This window comes from Ammospiza caudacuta, chromosome 15 (genome assembly GCF_027887145.1).
Source record: "Ammospiza caudacuta isolate bAmmCau1 chromosome 15, bAmmCau1.pri, whole genome shotgun sequence".
Taxonomy (NCBI): domain Eukaryota; kingdom Metazoa; phylum Chordata; class Aves; order Passeriformes; family Passerellidae; genus Ammospiza; species Ammospiza caudacuta.
The window spans coordinates 11,466,084-11,489,070 of NC_080607.1; the positions used below are offsets into that span (position 1 = coordinate 11,466,084).

A 22,987-nucleotide genomic window follows, 5' to 3' on the forward strand; every position below is an offset into this window, starting at 1 on the left:
CTTCTACACCTCAGGTGCAGTGGAGATTACAGTATTTGTTGAATGATCAGTAAAATGAGTCAGGAATGACCCCTGGATATACATCAAATGGTCCCTAATTAATGAACCAGTGATCCATAATGATCAAATGAACCATAATACAACATAATGATCAAATTAAAATCCTGCTTTAAGAAGTCCCTTCTGGAGATCATTCATGGAATCAGATGAATTTAATAGAAGGAAATCAGCAGTGTAAGCTTGTCTTATTCACACTATTTTTTCCTGACCATTTGTTACTGGCTCAGACAAAGCAGAGAAGTTCAGTTAACATATGATTGGTTTTAAGCTGTAAATTAACTCATTTTCTTAATAACCAAGAAACCACCACATCCATCAAAATAATTTCAAACAACCTCTCTCCTCCTGCCATCAAACATTTTAAAAATGTTACAGATAGCAATCAAACTCAAGGACCTTCCTCAGCTAGCTTCATACAAACCTTCTCTAATGTACAAAGGTCCATTGGATGAAAGATATATTCTGCATAATCTGGGTGTTGATCCAGTGAAACTGGCTTTTGAAATGGCTCTGTCTGTTAGGGGGAAAAATAACCACACTGGTTACTAATACTGAACAGTTTCATCAATGACACAACACTCATTTTCTGTGCTATCAGACAAAATTCTTCAAAAGTAATTATAAAATGTTGTGAGGTAATAAATTAATAGTAGAACAACAGGAACTAAAGGGTCTCATTTAGCTGATTTTTCATATGCTGGACATGATGAATTGCAAAAATCACAAAAACTGAGGGATTTGTAAAAGGTACTGTTGTGATTCACAACAAACAATGGCACATGTTTTAGACACACTGAAGGAATTTCCTCAGCATTTTAAAAGTATGTGATACAACCAACTTCTGTGGTAAGAACACTTGCTAATAACACATAGAAGCTACATTTTCAACACATATAATCAATAATGCAAGTGTCAGTGCCTAGGGCTGTCTATATAAATATATTGGGAAGAGATCATGCCTCCACATTCCCCTTTTATGTCTGATACAGCATTGTCCACTTTCAGAGAGTGAGAAATCACCACCTTCCACTGGAAAACCACACTGTACTTTCATTACACCTACTGAAAATACATCCAGAGGTTACATCACAAAAGTACAGTTTAAATGCACTCCAGAACAGTCTGTACAACCTAAACTAATCTGTCTGTGCTAGACAGGTGGCACATAGAACAGAAGCTGCCACAAACAATCTGATAAACTAAACATTCATCATCCACTAAAGGAAGCAAACTCCACATTATGACAAACACATGATCCAAGTATTTAAAGAAGAAAACAACAAAAATGTCCTTACCCCTGGCTGTTTCATTTTCTGTAGTGCAAACTTCAGTAGATATGATAGCTGTTCGATGGTGAGCATTGTCATTGCTTTACTCTGTGTTTCTATGCATTCTGCAACTGTGATTTTCTAAAAGTTCAGATTAAAGAAACACTTTGTCAGCAAACATTTCTAGATAAACACTTCTCCACTGACACATTCTACCAATCAAATGAAATATAATAGCTATTCTATGAGAAACAAAACATTTCTGATAATGTAATAGAAGTACTTCAGATGCCTGTTTTACCTGGGTTTTGGCCTGTGTATGTTATCAAAAAAGAAGAAAAAAGGAAAAAGAGCAGAAAATTATCCAGCATCTTCAAGATCACACAAAATGAATATGTGAATACATAAAATTCCAAAATACAATATGGGTTCAGAGCAATGCGAGCAAGTGAGAAGGTCACCTGGGCTCTAATAAAATAAGTGATCAGAGGAAAACATGCCATAAACCAATTTGCTTTCATTACAGATATCTGGATGCCAAGTATTCTCTCCCCAGAAATCACTGGAGAAAAATGATTAAATTCTTCCACGGTAACAAAATACCCACTTGTTTATGTAGACCCTATAGTGCATTTTTTTCTGCACTGTTTAAAAGATGATCAGCCCATAAGAAGCACAAGTTAAACTAGTGAAAACTTCAGAATGATTTCAGAATTACTGGTGCCTGATGAAGAGATCACTCTTTGAAATGGTGCTTCTCTAGAGCTGGAGACACAAATCAAGTTGGAGACTCGTGGTAAGAAGGCAAACACAAGGCAGGTAACACACAGGGAAAAAGTGGTGAAGCACAGCCATGGATGCCTCCTCTTCTGCACAAATTTTTCTGGTACCTTGACCAAGAGGCAACAGGAATAAACCAGAAACATTTCAGAACACAGAAAAAGCTGCTTAAATCTCAAAACCAAGCAAGAAATCCACTCCTTATATCAAACTAACCTCACATTCTGGGCAAAACCAATCCCCCTCTGGTTCGGCTGTCAGTTTCAGACACTTAGCATGATAAACCCGAGGACAGAGTTCACAGCAGAGGACTTGGCCTTCCCGATGACAAACCCAGCAATAGAAATCATTCCGTCCATCCTGTGGTACAACATCAACAGGGTCTGTGGTGAGTGGCTGCTTCATATAGTAAAACGGACCATGTCTTAGTTCTGACTGAAATGTAGGCAAGAAAAACAGGTTTGGTTTCAAAACAAATTTGCATTTTTTCAAATCATAATAGTCATCATATATAAGCAAACAGCAATTTACAGAGTTTGATTAACATTTATGCAAGCACAGTATCTTAGTCATTGCACAAAATCATTCATAAAGAAGTTTACTGCTTATTCAGATGCTGAATGACAATTTGCACTCAAGACCAGAAATAAATTTTTTGTGGCAAGTGAAGGCATTGAGTGCAAGACATGCAATCCAACAAGAGCCAGCAAACACTTTCAGCTTCAAGAAAGAAGTATTGCTATAGAAGCTATTAGGCCCTCTAAACTCAGAATTTCACAGGGCCGTGCAAGCTAAATACTGAGATATTTAGTGGTGGCTAAACCTGGGAAAACTGAAGAGGTTAGTCCTGAAACAAGAAGTTGAACACCATGCAAATCTGTGCTAGTTTGCAGCAATTTGTAGCTTTGTACCATGAAGCAAGCCAATGCTGGTTTTGATTAATAAGGCAAACTGTAGAGAAGGATGACAAAGGAGCAAATTCACATCCTGAGCAGCCATCTCCACTACAGGAGAGATTTCATTCACCACCTAAATTGCATATCACAATTTGAGACTCGCATCTGTACCAGTTTGCCTGCACTAGAAACCAGTACTAACTTTGTAATTTGCATGAACTGGTCTTTGCCTTGAGCCTGACAGCTCAAAGATGACACAGCTGATGCCAAAACACAAGAAGTGAAGAGCCTGGGATGGCTTAAATGGGTCCAGAGTGACCTAAAGCTTGTTATATCAGCTCTGAAGAACTGCCAGCAGGGAAAACTATTTATTTTCTTTTTATTTTTTAATAAAAAGAAAAAAAAATATTTATTAATGACAAGGGAACTCAATTTATTAATGACAAGGGTACTCAAATTCTGTTTGGTATTCATTATAGAGGTGGTTTGCTGAGGAAGGAAGTAGCCTTGAGATTTTTAGACAGCTCATTTAATGTGATTTTTTTGTTTAATGTAAAACCACTTGCTTGTGACTTCACTTGTAATTATCCAAACACTTGTAGTCTGAAGAACTATTTTGTTTTATTCTCAGATCATTTTTCAAGTGTCCTACACCATTTACAAATCTGCAACTTCTGAGACTCTTGAGCTGACACACGCCCATGTAATTCACAGGACAGGGCAACAAAACGTGTTCTGTAACTTTGAGGCACCCTGAACAAAATCAGTCACATGGGACATAAATAATGTCCCCAGAAAGCACCAGCATCCCACTTTGAACCATGGTATTTCTAGACACCTAAAGTTACAAAGGAGGTGTAATTATCTGCAGGAGTAAGGGATCTTCAAGGTAGAAGCCACAACCCACCTGAAGATGTTGTATCTCAAAAAAACCCCCAGATTATCTAACATTATACAATATTTTAGGCAAAGAAAGGATGTTATCCATAAACACTGTGCCACCTAAAATTTCATGTGATTTTGTGCCAGTTTTGGTGGCTTTCAATTTCTATTCTACAGATGATAAAGCCCAGAGACACTGTGTTCCCACCACAGAAATGGGCAAAGTTTTACTTCTGTACTTTCTATACACACACATTTAATGACACAACATGACAAGAGTTTCAGAAGGATGGTTCTGTGAGATCTTGTGGAATAAGTGGGAGAGAATAAGGATTTCAGTCTATTTCAAACTACAACAAGCATTTAAACAAAGAAACCAGAGTGAGGAAGGGAGAGTTGTAATTTCCAGTGCTGAAACATGTTTTGTTTGCAGCTCAGTGCACCACAGCTGTGAGACCATCTCAGTCTTGTACACATGGACAGGCAGCTGTGGGGCACTTCCCCCACTGCAGATAAAGGAAATTACCAGAGGAATTTAATATACATTCTGACTTTGAAGTGGATGCAAGTAGTATATCCACACTAACTTTGTAAGATTCAAAGTTCTGCTTTGAGAAAAAAGTTTCTGCTTTTCACAAACATAAAACCTGTGAAAGTTCCACAGAAATCATAACATCCAAACTGAAGAGAAGTCAATTTTTGCTGGCAAATGAGATGAATTTGGTTTCTGTTCAAAGATGCTTTTATCATTTAGACATCTATCATCTTATTTTGCCTAAGCCAAGTTTAAGAACCAAAACAAAAAAGGGTTTAGAGACTCAACAGAGACCCAAAGAACAAAACTAAAAGACTGAAAATGAATGATTCAACTGCATCAAGGGACCTTTTCACTTGTCCTAGTCAGAGTAATATGTTTTAAGAGTAAAATTTTAACAGTTATTAAAGTTCAAGTTCAACTAGGTGGTAGCTTGTTTTAAAGGCATTATTGAAGTTATTAAGACCTGTAGAATGACAAAGGAAACTGAAGAAAACAAACATCAGTACTGCAGTGCTGTTTTGGAGAGAAAAAGATCACTATTTATATTCAATTTAAATTACTATTGAAACTAGTAGTAAAACAAGCTGACAACTTTAATTACATTATAACTGTCCAATTAAATGTCAGAAGTTCCTGATTTTTCGCCTTAGTTACATTCTACAATTTCTTAATTCTTTGTTTGATTTTTAGAACTTTAAATACTTGATGGCAACATTCTGAAGATCTGTGACTGCACCCACAACATGTAATACAAAGTTTTGTGCAACTGTAACTTTATTAATGGTATCTTGAAATGTTCAAGCACTATAAAGCACTTTGTAATGTAGAATATTAAGTTAGAGGTTTCCAGGGAGGTTGTCATACCTCAAAACAGATTTATCAGTCAATCAGAACCACAGCTATCAGCTACATCATACTCAAACTCACCCTGAGAGCAAAACTAGAACCTGCATGCTCAGCTCACATCTGCTCAGCAGTAAAAGAATCTTTAAAAGCAGCTCCTGCTACCACAGAGAGCAGAGTTTGAACCTATTTAGACACAACAATCTTCAGGCATGCCCACTTCAAATCTGACATGCAAGACAACATTAAATGAAAAGCAGCTTGTAAAAGCTAAACAGAACTAAACAGATGATATTTTCTTGCTAACTTGAAATAAGCACAGCAAAACAAGCAAGTCTGATAGGTTTTCTTCATTAGATACACAACTTTATTCTATCCTGCACAGGTCTGAGATACCTGGAAAACAGAAAAGTATTTACCAAGGGGAATTTATCAAGTTCAACAACTGCAACTGTGTTTTCAAATATATTTTTAAATTCAGGAAGAAAAGGTGGAAATTAATACCCAAGGATTCAATTCCACTGTTTGCAAAATTATCTCTGCACTGCACAGTTATAAGCTCAGATGTCAGAGGGCAGTATCTGCCCAGAAAATGTCCAAGATGTAATGGAATAAACCCAGGCTGCAGTGAAGCTCAGCAAATGCCAAACTGACCCCAGGGCACCTCCACATGATACAGTTACATCTCCTGATTATCCTGAAATAAAATATAATTTATACTGAGTTTTAAGGCCTGATTTATTAACAGCTTTTGTTCCAGGACAACTGCAGTGAGTAGGAAGTTCACTTTCTTTCTTCACCAATGCTATTGTACCAGGATAATGTGGATGCTCTTATGCCAGGTGAAAGTGCTTTGAACACTCAGAACTTAATCTTGTGTTTATATAACACTGGCAAAAAACCCCATGACACAAAAAACGCATTTTGAAAAATACACAGAACATCAGGTGTGAAGTAATTTCAGTAAGGCTGAAGACTGCTTTCATGTAATCTACTCTAAGATGATACAGATGCTTTACAACATTTGCTATTCAATACAATTCATATAATTCTTTTCTTTCATGTGCATCATATAATGAATCAGAAATCGTTAAAGTCTTGTGGAGACAAGTTCTAAGAAGGACAACAAATGCTATCAATTCAGCATTCAGAAGACAGTAAAAATAAGGTTATGAGCATAAAGACTGAAAAGTCACTGTGACTCTGATTTAACTAGTTTGGTAGGAGTGTTCACCACCTGGAAACTCCAAGGTGGAGCTGACTAAAGGACAGTAGGAAAGGACTGCAAGCAGATGAGGAACTTCACTGACATTATGAGACCTTTCTTAATCTAGGTTATCACGCTACTGAACATTTCCTGTTAATAGTTTTAGTTAAAAAAACAGCTATTGTTGGTTTTGTTATTGTTATAATTATTCATAATAATTCTGTTCCAAATTGCATTTATTAGTTATATATCTTATTACCTTTATGAAATCACCAAGCAGTACACAGGTAGTCTTTTTTCAACAGATGTAAAACAATAATCAAAAAGTATTCAAATCAAAATTATAATACCAACTCCTACCCCCACTGCATTCAAAAATTAATATCCGTCCCTTAGGAGTACAAAAATGGAGTTTCCTTGAAGAAGACTGAGCTTCTGCTCAGCTATCTCTACATCCTCTATTTCATATTCTAGCACAATAAAACCATGGCTCCTCTTACCTGCTCTTTATTATTACTGTTCAATAGACCAGGCTTCTTTTTCTTTTTTATAGGACTTGTTGATGCATCTTGAGGTGAGTGGCCATTGGAGGAATGTGGAGGGCTGGGAAATTTCCTTTTTTGTGCTGCACGTTCAGCAGAGCCAGGATCTGTAACAGATACAAACAACATGGGTAAAGACTGCAAACTGATGAAAAATATTCCAAAAATGGTATGGTTTGTCATTCATACTCTTCAAAGGTTTTTATTTCATGTTTTTACAATAAAGGTATTTGGAACTTCATTCCTTCAGAACAAAATTTCAGTAATCCCTAAAGAATACAAAATGCTCAGCTCAATTAAAAAGAACTTACTGCTATTTTTCAAAAGAAACAAGTACACAAGCAGCTGCAAAGGACAGTCATAGAACAGTGATGATTCTGACAAAATACAAGTGAAATTTCATCAGAGTTGGGTCAACAAGTTTAATTTTTCCCTAAGCCTTTAATTCATGCAACAAAACAAAACTATACATAGAACCACAGGGATCAGAATTAAACAAGAGAAACAACTGAACCATCCCCCTAATATTTAATTGCACAGAAAAAATTAAAAACTGCAGTGGTTTTGGCTACTTTCTAAACAAATCTATGGAAAATATTGTGCTATATGATGACTTCTGATTGACCAAAAGCTTGGTTAACATGTGTCAAGATAATACTTAGGAAAACTATAAATAAACATGAAAAACACATAAAAATATAGGTGGAGGGACATATAACTAAAAGAGAGAAAACAAATGTATGAGTGTTTGCCCATCCTGTGTTTTACTACCCTAGAATAGCTACACCAGGCTAACAACATCTGGAATTTCAACAATTCTAGAAGTGTCTGCCACTAATTCTGTAGGCACAGCAGATATATTACTGTCAGCTCTCAGAGAAACTCTTCTGTTGACATAAGCCATAAAATGCTGGCAAAATGTAGTAAACTGGTTTAAATAAACAAACAAAAACCTGCCATGTTTTGAGCTTTGACACTAAAACCTGCGACTTTTTTCCCTTCCCACACACCCTTCCCTTTTACACATACTGGCAGCATTTAGCACCAGTTATCTGCTGACATGCCTTGGCTGAAATCAATCAATACAATGTGCCTGAGACCATTATTGTTACTTGCTGTGTTTGGATTCAAACAAATCTGCCTCCTGCTCCATTTAGCCTCAAAATTTAGATTGATTTGACAATACAAAGAGCTGCTATGTCACCTACACGTGTGAAAAATCCAATGTCTGTTTCCTCCCCTCCTTAAGCAATCAGGACAATAAAAATGCCAACACAGTACAAGTCTGCTGACAGCAAACTCAGAGGCTTTGTCAGTTTGGCTGATTATGCACAGAAGGTGGCAGAAGAACTCCTTGGGCTGGGAAATCTTCATATATCCCAAGAGAGATGTGTTAACCCAGCTATCCTGGAAGAAACTGCAGCATCAGTGTCAGCTAAACCAAAGCTCACAACTAAATCAAAATGATCAAACCTAAAACCAAACAAGCTCTGAATGCTATTTTTTTCATGACATTAGAATGGAGCTTTTTCAGTATGGGAGCTGTTTGCATTCAGTGACCCACAAAAAAACAGCATCATACCATGTCTTTTCTCATCTTCCCACCATCACAATAAAGTCTTTGTTACTTTATTATAATTTGCAAACAATATCCTCAAAGGGGTCTCTAAGCCCAAGGTTTTCACCAGCAAATAAACCCTGTAACTCCCTAAAGAGATTTGGGCATTTATTTCCAGACTATACCTATGCAGGCACACCTTAAACCAGGAGGGGAAATGGACAGTAGAGTTTTCTGCTCTTTGCCTTTATTTCTTACTTCCAGGCACAAAACTGCCACGAGTGGAGCACATCAGTTTCTTTTCAGCTTTTCAGCCTCAGATTGTGAGGTTTACAAAGAAGCTTTGACAGTGCACATTGAGTCTCATCTGTAAGTATAAAAATCATAAAGTTCCTACACCCTTCCTGTGATCCATTTCACTTTTAAATGTTGAGTCTTTCCTAAACTAACTGATTCAGGGTCAGGAAAGCGTTAAACTGCTATTAGCTAAACCAGAACTGAATGACTATTCAGTCACAGCCAAATCCAAGCTACAATTCAGCAGAAAAGGTGCTGATTCAATAGTAATCTTATTAAATGGTCACACAAACATGTATGTTGGGTTAAGTAGTTTCAAAAACTACTTAAAGTGATGTAATTTTCCTCCTCGGTTCAAGAGGCCTGAGTATACTGGGGATTTTCAAATCAGCTGGTGACTCATAGGCAACATACAAAAACTGACCTGAAATACACTTCCTTTTTTTTTTTTTTCAGCTGGCAAGTTATTCAAATGCACAGAGGTTTTCTTGAGGCAGTGTAACTGAAAATTAAGGAATAGACAGAAAAACAGCAATGCACAGGCATATTTTTTCAGATTTAGTTGTGCTGGTGGAATAGGCCAGTGGCTTCAACTACCACAGTATGCTGCCAATTTACCAAACTGAGGGACCTGATGACATAAATACTCATTTAATTCAGTTCAAGTAATGAAAGAATGGTAGCATCTTCTTAAATTGTTTGAGCTATAGTTTTCAATTCTAATTATGATAAAAAATTGCATTTTGTGTGAATTTCTTTCAGCGGGAATACCCTATTTAGCACACTGCTGTTTCTCCCTCCCTGGCTCTCCTGGTTCGTGAGCAGAGTTCCTGTAGCTGAGTTGTGAGCCAGATCAAGAGACTGATCCCTGTTAAAACAACCTGTAAGGAAGAAAGTTAATCTTGAATTTTGAATCATTTCCCTAGTGTAGGGTTACTTGAAAAAAGTGAAACAAATCTGGGGGGAAAGAACAAAAGAGACCAAATTTAAGCTGGGCAATAATTTGGTGACTATATCAGTTGCTTAAAGGGTGGATTCAAGTTTCTGCTCTAAAAGGGAACAGCCAGAATTTCTGTGATCTCTTCTGTGATAAGTAAATATTTTTCAAGAAGTGTTTAATGTGCAAGAATGGTCTCACCTTAGGAAGGATCTCACCATGCCAGCTGGTCACCACTTGGCTTGTGATTGAGCAATCTCCCTGCTCCTACTGAACTCTCATCACACCCTGAGCATGTCAGCCTCATTCAAACCTCTCACTGATAAACCAATTGTTCTAAAAATATTAATTTTGCTAAGCAATCTTAGTCTGCTTATTTCTTGATTTTTTTGTGTGATTTTGCTTTCTTAGCACCACTTTAAATTAAAAATGTGCTTCCAGCTCAAGTGAAAAAATAGACACCTGAAATAACTTTTGAAATTCTCATTAAAAGTTCCCTGGTTTTACATCACTAGGTTAGTATTAATTGGTCTGTGATGTTGTCAGGGTTGACAATAAGCACCCCTGAGTGCTCTTACCAATCATTCAATGGGGAGCAAGGAGCTAACCTGAGCTTCACCCGAAGCTTAAATCTTTGTTTCTGTATGCCATCATGTGACTAAAGGATTAGTAACTACTGCTCCCAGGGGACAGACTAAAGCATACTTAAACCCTAAAGCAATTTCATTTCACACTTTATGACTGCTTTGTAAGTCCAGCGTTATGTGATGGTAATGCACTTTGTAAGCAGATAACTACAGTAATGACTTACTATAGTTTAGCTTTAAAAAAATTATAAAAACAAACAAAAGTGTATTATTTATGTCAGAGATCTTATCTTGCTGCAGCATATGGAACACAGACCACAACCAAATATTTTTATACTCTGTGTATGGCATAGTGCTGCACTGTAAACACTCCATAGCAGGGATCCCTGACAACTGAGAAGTCTCACTTTTCTCAATAGAAGCAGGTGCCAACTCAGAAAACCTGTAACAGTAGGATGTTGTTTTCTTTGCCTTTCCTGTGGTATTTAAATGTAACTCTTCTTGAAAACAAGCACCATCAAGATGCCTTACTGTAAGAGCACAGCACAAACTGCTCAGTACCACACACTGACAGTGACACCTCCTTATGCCCTTCTTTCTGTACTTCTTTTTTGTTATTTTTTCTATTTAAAAACTTAGGTTAAATGCAATCAAGGCAATTCCAGACTAAAACAATGGTGAAATCATGTCTACATACGTATTGTATGTAGGCACCCTTTATATTTGGATTATTTTCTCTCCCAATAAAATCTTAACGAGAGCTGAAACCCACACCTAAGTCAAGGCTTCACAGCACCCTTCCACAAATAAAATTTGTTTCCTTTTTTTTTCTCCAGCACTGTGGTTTGTTCACCCAGGAAGCAAGATGGCTTGGAAAACTGATATGGCCTAAATCAACAACAACCCTAAAATTTAATTTCAGTTAAATCAGCAGAGGAACAATTCCCAGAGTTGAAATTGCCAATATAAGGGAAAAGGATGGAAATGTGACAGTGAAGGAGGGATGCTGGTGTGGCAGGGCTGGCTTAGACCAGGATATATTGTCTTAGCCTCCCATCCTCAATGCAATGGATAGCAAGGCAAATGAGAAAAGCCTGAGTAAATCAGATTTCCAGTAGACCATGATTTTCAAATTCAACCTCACAAACAAGATAGGCCAACAAAACAAAAGCCTTCCCAGAAAGTGTAGAAATTGCAGGATAATATCTTTTACTGTGAGTGAAGAACTAACCTTTGAGATTGTGTGGATGAGAAGAAAAGTTTTGCTTTTCAGATTAAAGTGCAGACAATAAAAAAGAAAATCTTAACTATATCAAGTTTACTTTCATCAAGAGCATTACTTATTCAAATTCTGTACCTAATTTTCTTAAATTGTAGATATAAATCCTATAAAAATGAGCTTCTTACTGCTTGGAGAAAATACTTCTGGAAATTTTCAGAAAGTGAGACGAAGGAAACTAAGAAACACATTTGTTTAAATAGTGACAACAACAAAGAAAAGAAATTTAAAAAGCTTTTCAGTATGATTCGTGATAAAGATGGTAAGATTAGAGTCATTTTAGTTCTTCGGGAGTCAGAAACACAAATGTGTTTTTTTTCAGTGAAAAGTATTATTTTAGCCTCACAGGAGACATCAGTAAACTGAGACTTAGTTACACCAATGAGTTTCCTGTGATCCAAGCAAGTTTTTGATATCTCAATGCAAGTGGGTCAAATATGCAAAATTCTAAATAACATTTCCAACCAGAAACACAACCATTCCACGTAAGACAATCAGCAGAAGCGTCACTTAAACTTTGATTCCCAATGCCATGCTATGCCTTTTATTATGGCACAAACAGTTCTGCCAACATTTGGTGATCCAAACCAAAGAATTAAATTCAGTAAAATGTAAAAACCAAAAAATTTATTAAAAACAGTTGCAGGAAGAATTAATTGAATGGATTTAAGAAACAGCTATAAGAAGTCAGTCTGAGAGAAGGTATAAGAAAAGAAAGGTGACTGAAGATTGTTTGAGGTGTCATTACCCTGCAGAAATGTGTACCTATACTTTTAGAAGGAACAAAAAAAAAAAAACACCTAGACTGTCACATCTCTTTTCTCCTTCTCAAAATCTCTGAATGCCCATACTTTAAATGGCATGGAGTGTAATCAATTAAGAAATCTGACAGAAAATGTAGCAAAACTAACTTGTCTCATTTGATATAACAGGTTTCAGTTAATAATTTAGACAAATTCCAGAACTGTGAAGCACTCCAGTTAAATTTATTATCCTAAATGGTTGTTAAAACATTTCTGATTTTTCAAATCCATTACCTGTAATACCTTAGCAAATAAATAACCTTATATAAATAAATATAAATATCTTAAAAACTTAATAAAATCATTGATAAATCTGTTAGAACTTACACTCAGCTTTGAGGAATTTCAATTTTCTGCCAGAGTTTTGAAACATGATGCAGTTGCAACCAACCACTAAAGCCCTGTTTACATTCCAGAAACTTCAACTGATATAATTAACCCAGTCCAGTTACTTAATGCAATAAATAACAGAGGTCAGCCGTGGTTGTGTAAATTCTGATGAACTCCTGCCACATTACAGTTTTACACAAGTACAAAAAGACACTGTTAGTTGTTTCTTCACTTTGGGAGATAAAGAAAAAGAAACACTTCCCAACAACTTGCAAGGTAAGACTGAAAGGCAAGGATAAGCTGGAGCCTGGCTGTGGGGGGCTTGCTGTCCCAAGGTGGGACTGCTGACAGCAAGGGCTCTGCACCAGAGACAAAAGCCCAGGGCTGCACTTCTGCTCCCTGCAGGAGTCTCAGCTTCACACTGGAGTAAGAATCTCATCTCTGTGTGATTAAATACTTGGTCTCACTACATAGAAAGCTGATAGAGATGTACTATTATGAAACTGTAACAAAATGTATCATGCATTCTCAGAATTCCATTTAATTAGTCATTTTTGTATTTAGATTCACTGTATATGAATATTTTACCACCGAGAGGAGCTCCTAAGATCAAAGCCTTTAACACAAACCTGAAAAAAACCCCAAATCTGTAAATGTCAGAATTCTCCCCATTAAGCAGTAAGGCCTCAGTATATGATTTTATGCCATGCTAAGACCATCTAATGACCAGCTGTCCCTGCTGGGGCAAGGCTGCTCCCAGCAATGTCCAATATCTGCTCAACTCCCCAGTAATCTGGTTCAAGTAGAAAACAACCTGTCCACCCAAGTCCTAAGAGCCAGCAGAGGTGCAAAGGCAATGTAAGAGATGTATGACTGATGATGGCAAGAAGAGAGTTAAAGAGCTCCTCTTGACTGGGCACTAAACAGGCAGTGGCTCCAGTATCAGCTGAAATACATCAAAATCTACATGGAAATCCATCTGCCACCACAGCTTGCTACTGTTAGCAGCTAAGTTAAACTAGCAGAGAGGATTAAAAAAAAATTCTTCCATGTAAACAGGAAGAACACATCCAGTGGAGAGTTCATTCTGTCCAAAGAGAACAAGTACAAGCAAAGACAGAATTTGCACTGAAACCACAACCTGGAAATGCTTAGACATTTATCCAGAGACCTTGCAAGCCCCATCTTGAAATATTTAATAAACGAGGTTAAAAAGTAGTCCATAAGGCTGGAGCAGAAATATAATAACATGTTTCTGCCGGACAAGTTAATATATGATATACAAAGGACAAAATGTAATCACGTAATCCATAGTCTCTCTCCTTCACTAAAGAGCAATCCTCTGTTCACTTTGTTTTTTGGTTTTGGATTCCTTGGATTTTGGACTCTTGTTTTTGGATTCTCTTTATGCCGTCATTTCCCACTTTTAGTTCTCAAATGCCTTATCCTTACTTGTTCTCATCAAGAGAGCAGTGTATTTTAAAACCTTGTCTTTAACAAGGCTGCACATGCACAGCTTATAAGCAGGTCTAAATTATAACTGCTAGAGTTACTCTGCTCTCTTTCCCACCTGACCAGCTATCTGTCCCCACAACTTTTTGGAGACAGTCACTTGTGCGTAACAGGAGGGTTAATCAGTTCATGATTTAGGCAAAATCTGGTACTGCAAAAAATGATCAATTTTCTACTGGATCAGCTGCTTGACACAGCTGGGTGTGCAACAGCAGAAGCATGACAGCCAGCAAAGGAGAAGGGTAGAGAAATGCAGCTGAACATGTAGGACTCCATAGCCTTGACCAGCTACAGACTCACTTTAGCCATCAGAATGTAAAGTAAGAAGGGGCAGTGATGGCTTTCAGCTCTGCTTTCATTCCAGCCTGGCCCTGTCTAAATGCTTGCTAACAAAGCTCCACACTTCCTGCACCCAACTGGTGTATTCCTGCCTTCCCTCTTACACCACTGCTGGCAGTCCACCAAGCTGTTTCAGCACACTGAGCTAGTAGAAAACTGTTCATGTTTTATGGTTCAGTTAGTTTCCTGCCAGCTTAGGTATGGAAGGAAGTGGATAAAACTGCTGCACTGAGCAGTTTGACCAGCTCAGGCAGCTCTGAAACCACCATGTTACCCAGACCAACTCAAAGGCTGTGTTTAGACCCATGTTACAGATTAAACAATGCATGGTTTAGTTTAGCTTCAACTGAATTATAGCAATTAAACTGCTTATACCAAAACAAGAATGTTCATGAGGAGGTCTGCATCAGGCTAATTGGTATTACAGCAATTAAATTTATTTCCCTACAACTTTCTTTAGACACAGCCTCAGATGAGCTGTACAAACCATAGCTGGGCAAGCAGGTTACAGACTTGCACACCTGCTGCTCAAGGTCAAGGCTGAAGTTGTACAGTGCCATAGATTGATCTCCTGCACAGGCTTCTCACACATCAAAAAAACCCAAACAAAGCACAAAGAGCTGTGTGCTCCCCACCAGATTTGCCTAGATAGGGTCAACTTCCTCATCTATATCATTTCCAAAACACACAAAGCAAAACTTTGCACAAGATAATTGCTGCAAGTGGAGACATTGCTGCCACCATCCCACCAGTTGAGAACTGCTGCACTTTTTCTGCCTTGCACAGAGCAGTGTGACAGTTTTGAAATTCTGGTTTGTGACTTTTCTGTTGCAGAAATACTGCACTGCACTATCAGAGAAGCCTGTTTCAGACCCAGTAACAGGAGTCCAGAAAGATGCATTACCCCAGGCCTGCAATGTGGCCAGCTCTTGGAGATGATATTTATGATTCTTTTATTTTCTGTGAGAAGCTATATTTTCAACTATTATAAAGTTATATCACTAATTTACAGATTAGGTTGGGTATACAACAAAGAGAAATGGTTTTGCAGTTAAGTCTAAAGAGTTCTTTATATCCCACATTCTTCACTGGAAAAAATATAAGCCTGTAAGGGCTTGGGGTGGGTGGTTGTTATTCCTGTCCTTGGAGTGGTGCTGGCAGGGGTTTTATCAACATACATGTTAAATTTAACAAATCAGCTAAAGCAAGTCAGTATCTAACTAAACAAATACCAATTCCCTTATTATTAAAGTGATTCAACACTTGCTAAGTTTTATCTCTACTATGGTGATACAGAAATGCCATTTACATCACTCCCACTGCTATTTAAAGCACTAGGAGAACACCTATGCATGGACCAGTGGCTTCCACACATGACAGCTTGGGTCAACCTAAACCAGCACTGTGGTGAGACTGGCTTTGGCACCAGCTGGTTCAGGGAGTTGCAACAACAGTAACCAGCATGAAAACTTGAGTCTCTTTCTGCCAGGTTAAATCCCTCTGAACTGGCCATTTCTAGTTGTTAAGAGCCCACAGTGCAAGGGAAGCTGCAAGATGATGTGTGTGAGAAGGCTGGGACATGACAGACTGAGCTCTTCAATAACCAGGATATTAAATCAGCCCACTGTCCTAAAAAGCTTCATCTTAACCCTACCAAACAAAAAGCAAAAAGTTTTCTGTGAGGTAATTCACTGAAACAACATATTCTGAGGTCAGGGCAGCACTACAACTACCACAAGGAAATGGAAACTTTTTGTATGGCCCATACACCTGTTTGTGGTTGATTAAAGCACCAGAACCAAAATGTAAATATCTACATAACTAGATATCAGATTTTTAAGTGTCTTTTAGACATTAATTACATCAGAGTGACATAAATAATGGTTTAGCTCAGTTAAGGCATGCAGAACTCTTATTAGTAATAGAAAGTGGGCCAATGCTTCTAAGGAGAAATAAAGATGAGATTTCATGGGCAGCTAAATGTATTTAACAACCCCCATTGCCTGTTATACCAAGTTCTTATGCTATCAGACTCTTTCACAAACAAACTGGTCACTACAACAGCAGAAAAATGTTTCAGCTTTTAAGCTGGTTAGAAAGTTCAAGTGGCTGGGATGTGACAAGCACCACAAAGGAAGTAAGTGGTGGAGTGCAGAGCTGGGAGCTCACCCCAGCCAGCAGCAATCATTAAAGTAACAAAAACATTTACTTTCTGCTGGCTTAGAAAACTGAAATACAAAGAGAAGTAAATATTGAAAGCAGTCCAGTGGTGGAGACTGACATACAAGATCAGAAGGAGAGAAGGGAGAAAAAGACAGGGAGAAGGGACAAAAGGAGCTACTGCATCTCTCTGAGGTGTCAGATCTCATGTACTACCTCATCTAACCACACCATGAGAACTGAAACAAGAAATTTACTGTTAGTACAAATAAGACCTGAATCCAATTTTATAACCATGTTATCCAGCCAAGCTTCCTCATTAAAAAACATGCAGATGATCTGTGCCATGCCTTCAAGACAATCCCACCTGCACTTTCAGAGTTAAGCAGACTTGTGAGCCCTGCTGTAGGAATGTGAAGAGTAACTGGGTATGCCAGAACTTTAAAAGGATGGTAGTAAATATTGCTGCTGTTTTAGAGAAATGGCTTTCAGGTAAATTCAGCTGTAAGTACAACAAGAGATGGATAGGAATGAATGTCCATGAAATACATACTGCTCATGGGACTAACTTCTGTGGAAACAGAAATGCTACTCTGATTCTTTATTCTTAGAAAAAAAAGAATTCATTACAGTAGGAAATAATACCTTAATAGTTTTGCTGCTACTACTACTTTCTCCTGTTTCCCCAATCTAGAAGTACTATTTTAAAGGAAGCCATGATAAGTGATACAAGTGGTCGCTGGTTTTTGGTAATTTAACCTTAGTTATTCATAAACCTGAAATAACACTGAAATATTTGTGTGTGTAGAGGAAAAATTAAAACACTTCCTAACATACACTAGTCATTGTAAAAAATACAGTGAATCTTGAGGCTCCACTCAAGAGCAGCTTCATGGTAGATGATACAGCTTCACTATCCTGGTTTACAAATAACTGTGTTGTAGAACCTAATTGAAATATTCCTCTTACTCACCTTTGGATCGAGTGGAGATGTCCATCCCCTCCACCACCTCCTGCTCCGCCTTTATCTCCTCTTCAGCCAAGCTGCAGGATTCAGAAAGGTGAATTAGATCACTTTATGGACTGTATTAATCCCATGACTAACTTCTATCCTTCAAGTTCAATCCAACACTGTCAAACACAACTACATCAAAATTTCTGATGGAATGAAAGGTTTGCTTTTTGCCAGAAATGTATTTGATACATTAATCAAACCACAGCGAGAAACAATCCAGGTACACACATATATGCTGCAAGTTACCAAGCACAAAAATTCCATTTTTGTACCAAAGACAGTCCTGTAACATGTACTGAAGATTATGGCAATATATGTATGAAGTGTGGGTGACAGACAAATAGGAATTCTGTTCCTTGCGGCTTCTAATCTCAGATAAACCATGGGACAGATGCCTGCCAACATTTAAATGCTCATCAGCATTTGTGAACAGATTAGCTGAAGTAACAGACATAGCAACACAGAACAATTTGCAAAATTAGAAGGTAAAATGTAATTTTTAAAACAAATAAATAATTTAAAGGATTTTGGAACTATACTGTATAATAGAAAACTGAATATTTATAATTTATTGGCAATACAATTCCACTAATTGTAAAGAGTAAACAGTGTAGAGTTGTTACCATGCAATCTTACACAGTCACTTTTCATTTGCTCCAGGCAGGATTAAACTATTACAAAGTACATCTGACTTTCTGATATTCTACTTGTGATATTCTAAAGTGATGCCATTCAAGAAAACAACTCAATCAATTTGGCTTGTTAAGTCACTTTGGGGAAGGAAGATGGAAGGGAGAGGAAAAATGAACATAATGAACACATTTCAGAGCCATTTTGGAGAAGTGACTATGCTAGATGAAAGGTAAAAGAAAACACACAATGTTGAAGCAAAACCAAATTCAAAATGATGGACAAATGGGTTTCTGGAGCTTCAGGCAGTGTCCCCCAGAGCAAAGCAGCCATGAGGGATGTAGATCCTCTCCTGTACAGGGACAATTTACCCTTCAGTCTGTTAATGGAAGTTGTTGCTGATAACAGTTTGCACTGATATGGCAGATTATGAATTTCTGCTGTTATGGAGTGGGCTGAGGTTCAGCCACCCCAGCTCGAGGGACAGGGCCAAGAGGACAGCTGGAGACCTTTGCCTCAGCCACTGTGTACAAATCTGCCTGAGACATCTCATCAGAGCTGGGAAACAACAGTGAGGACTCGGTTACATTTACACCAGAGAAACTCTTCAGCCTGGCAAACAGTTTATATCAGCAGGAGTTTTGTTACCGGTATAAGTTAAAAGAGATTCCTTAACAAAGTAAAACTTAACACCAGAAGGTGGTTTTAGTTTGCTATTTGACAAAACTACTTTTAATCAACTCTGAGCTACTAGGGAGTTTGGTTGCAATTCCTTTCACAGCTCTAAACAGTACAATTATGTCAGCAGAAATTTCATATACAAATTCACCAAGCTCAATGCATGGAAAACCCAAAGCTGAGAAGTACCCCAAATGCCAGAAATCATTATTCTTTGTCATAGGCTCTTTAAAGTCACAAACCACTGAAGGGAAGTTCTATTCTACCAGCATCTACCTCCCAGCTACCTTGATCATTTCAGCAGCAAGTCAAGGCACCCACGTGAGCAGAATTATGGTAAATGTGTAGCACAGTTGACTGTAACACAGTGCTTCTCAGATTTATTTTGCATGGGCAGATTAAATGCACAACACAGCCAACCATACTACAATGCTCACACATTTACTATGCATGGGCAGATCAATTATTCTGCACATTTGTTACACCCTTTCCCAGGGGCCTCAGCAAAGAGGAGCTGGCAGTGGCCTGGAGACACCAAAACATTTCATGCACCACTTGCCTTTGCCTGTTCCTCTCCTAAGCAAAGGGAAGGGATGGGCTCATGGGATGGGTTCATTGTTCTCTTCCAATGCTGCACTGGAGGTTTTTCCTTCCCCTTCCTCTTTATAAAATCCTATTTCAATATTGCAAACTGCAACAAACCCCATATTTTTAAAACATCATGAATATATGATCAATAATGCATACAGGTAAATATGTATTCATACCCAGTAATTCTGTAAGACTGGGGTAATCTGACAGTGCACATTAAATGCTTCTAAAATACAGGTCCAGTTCCAGACACAGACTAGGACATACAAGGCTTTACAAGACTCAGGTTGAACACTTATGCTCATTTTACATAGGTTGCTACTAAAAGGAATGGTTTCCCCATTCCTTAACTTCTTGTTCCAGAAAGGATGACCATTTTATCCAAATCAGTTCTGGAATGTAACTCACTGTGCAGCTAGACATGCAGAAAATGGGAGAGAACCACACAGGGACAAAAGGGCAACTTTTAGCAGCTCACATCTAAGTTACATTAAAGCAATCATAATATTCCAGACTCATCCAAATCTATCAGCTCATTTTGTTTAAAGCAGCCTCAGGGGAACATGGTACAACGTGAAAGATACAGTAGTTGGCACAAATCATTATTACAATCCAGAGAGTTGTGCATGAATCCTGGCTGAGAAATGGGAGTGATGGATCCATATGGCAGCACCACAGCAGGAACTGCTCCCACCTCCCTGACCAAAGCACCAGGAGATGTTTCAGACTCACTGAGGATGTTCTGGGCCCCTGGACCCAAACCCAGCACTGCAGAGGGTTACAGGGCAGGACTCCCACCCATCAGTGACAGCACAGCAGGGTTTTCAGCTCAGGATGTGTTCAGCTCATGTAACGAGCTTAATTTAGGAAACTGAGTCAGTTTCCTGCATCACCCTTTAAAGTGCTCTTGCAATAGTGGTATAAACAAGAAAAAGTTTCTTCAGAAACACTTGTAAGGTGAACAAAGTATCTTGCAAAATCTTGATACAAAGAACAGTGGAATGATACAATGGCTTGCCTTGGACACGACCTGAAAGGTGATTTAGTTCCAAACCCCTGCCATGGGCAGGGATGCACACATCACATAAAGGATGCCTGAAAACAGCCTTCCCAAAGATTTTAACTATAAATGAGCAGTCAAAACTGCATTCTCCACTTGATAGCAAGGTTCTCCACTTTCCTCAGCAATGGACGAGCACATTTCCCTATACTCACACAAAATCCAGCAATTGCCTACTACACTATGAAACCTGAGCCTCAGAGGAACAGAGACATCTCCATATTCTCTGCAATTAATTAATCTTTTAAGGGCACAAACATTTCAGTATATAAAAAAACCACAGAGACTGTTCTGAGAAAAAAAAAATCCCAATGTTGGAGAGGAACAGTTAAATAAAAGTTGTTAGACATAGCTATAAAAGACACTGAACATTTACAGCTCTTCAAAAGCATCTCCCATTGCTTTATTTGCTGTAATGTATAATGACTTCCACAGCATGACATTGTTGGAATGTTGGCAGTGATGACTGCAGTGGTCATCTTTGAGATTCAAGTTTATAAATACATACCAGCAATTCATAGCAAGTTTACAGTAACTTTTCTAAAGCTGACATCTTTTCACCTTTGCATGCTCCCACCAATACAAGGAAAATTCTGAAAATACTTTATAAAGCACAAACTTCCAAATACAGATATTAGTAAAAGATTTCCAATTAAACAATTCAAGAAAAACAGGTTCTTAATCAGTTACCTTACTACTACCCACAATAAAAAAAAAAGAAAATTAAAACCAGCAGCAAAATAATTAAAAACAAGTATCTCATTCCATGGAAACAATAACTGTGTGGTCAAGTAGACTATTTTAGAGAGTTTTATTTTGAGAATTCATTTTTGCAAGGCTCAGAGCAGCTATTTCAGCCAGCATGTGTTACTGTCATGCATGTATGAATGGGATGCTCTGAGGCTGCAGATCAGAAATTATACTGGAAAATACTCAGTTAAGTACATAAATGAATACAATAAATAGCTTATGTAATTCTGAAAGCTACTCTTATTTCCTCATTAAGATGAATGAACACAGAGAAACACATTTTAAGAACACAACTGAAATTTAAGCTTTGCCAGTTTCCCTGTCAAATGACCAGAAAACCAATTAATCATTTAAAACTTCCCTACTCATATTGACAAAACTTGCAACAACAACAACAAAAGTTTGTTTTCTAAAATGTTAAGCTAATTGGTTTCATACAAACTAGCTTAGCATGTCTGAATAAGGGTAGAAGGGGTGGAGGTTATTCCTTTAGAGAGTTGGGCACAGAAAGAAAAAAAAAAAGATTGCAAACATACAAGATTTATTGTTACTTAGGTAAAAATGGAAAAATAACTCAGCTGCCTATTTTTTAAATATGTTCTCTATCAAACTGAAAAGAGGGTGGGGTTTTTTTAATATAAAATTCAGGCTTTGAAATTTCACATCCCTGAATTACATACTGACTTTTCTGTTTAGGAAAATCATTCCTTTACTAATAGTAGTACTTACCTGAGAAAATGTACATATACAAGAATATATAAACTGTTCTAATCCATAGTAACTACAAAGAGCAATTAAAAGTTGCAGATGAACTACTGCACCTTGACATTTAACCAAGAAAAACTGACAGATATGGAAAACCACTCGAAACAGCTAATGCCCACATACACAATCTAGATCTACATCAGGGAATAACACATGAATTTCAGATCAAGAACTACATATTTCTGGAATTCATTTTTCCTTTTAATTAACAGAAAACAAAACCAAACAAAAAAACTGATTAAAGACTATAAGCACTAAAACTGAATTTCATCTTTAAGATAATTCCTGCCTCTCATGCATCACATTTGTGAGCAGCAATTCTAAATAATGATTCCCAAAAAAAAACGGCATTCAGTAAAAGATTTAAAACCAAAAACCACTATTTGCATGCCATTGCTGAATAAATAGCAGCTTTGTATGAGCACTCACCTATAACAGTCTCTTACTCATCGGTAGCTATGCTATTTATGCAGGGCTCTTAAAATGGCGTCTGCCAGCACTGCACTGCCTCACTCCTGCTCTGGAGCTAAAATGGTAGCACTTTGTTCAATACCAGCAGCTCCTGTTTACACAGCAGGGCAAGATTCAAAGGCAGCATCTAAATATCAGAAATGGCAGAGAAGGACCAAAGGACACCTGACATCCGAACGTTTAACTAAAAAGGCACAAGATAGGGAGAT

The 22,987-nt window shown here is 37.7% G+C and overlaps 1 protein-coding gene across 1 annotated transcript in view; it reads right to left on the bottom strand.

The window, feature by feature from the left end:
* The window catches only part of ZMYND8 (zinc finger MYND-type containing 8), a 48,774-nt gene that overhangs the window by 21,005 nt on the left and 4,782 nt on the right, over positions 1–22,987 (bottom strand). The window contains exons 2-6 of the mRNA XM_058814962.1: positions 17,792–17,862; positions 6,975–7,123; positions 2,325–2,543; positions 1,356–1,469; positions 482–574 (exon numbers count right to left, since the gene is read on the bottom strand). Of these exons, the coding sequence (XP_058670945.1) occupies positions 482–574; positions 1,356–1,469; positions 2,325–2,543; positions 6,975–7,123; positions 17,792–17,862 (646 nt within the window). The remainder of the gene's footprint in view (positions 1–481; positions 575–1,355; positions 1,470–2,324; positions 2,544–6,974; positions 7,124–17,791; positions 17,863–22,987) is intronic.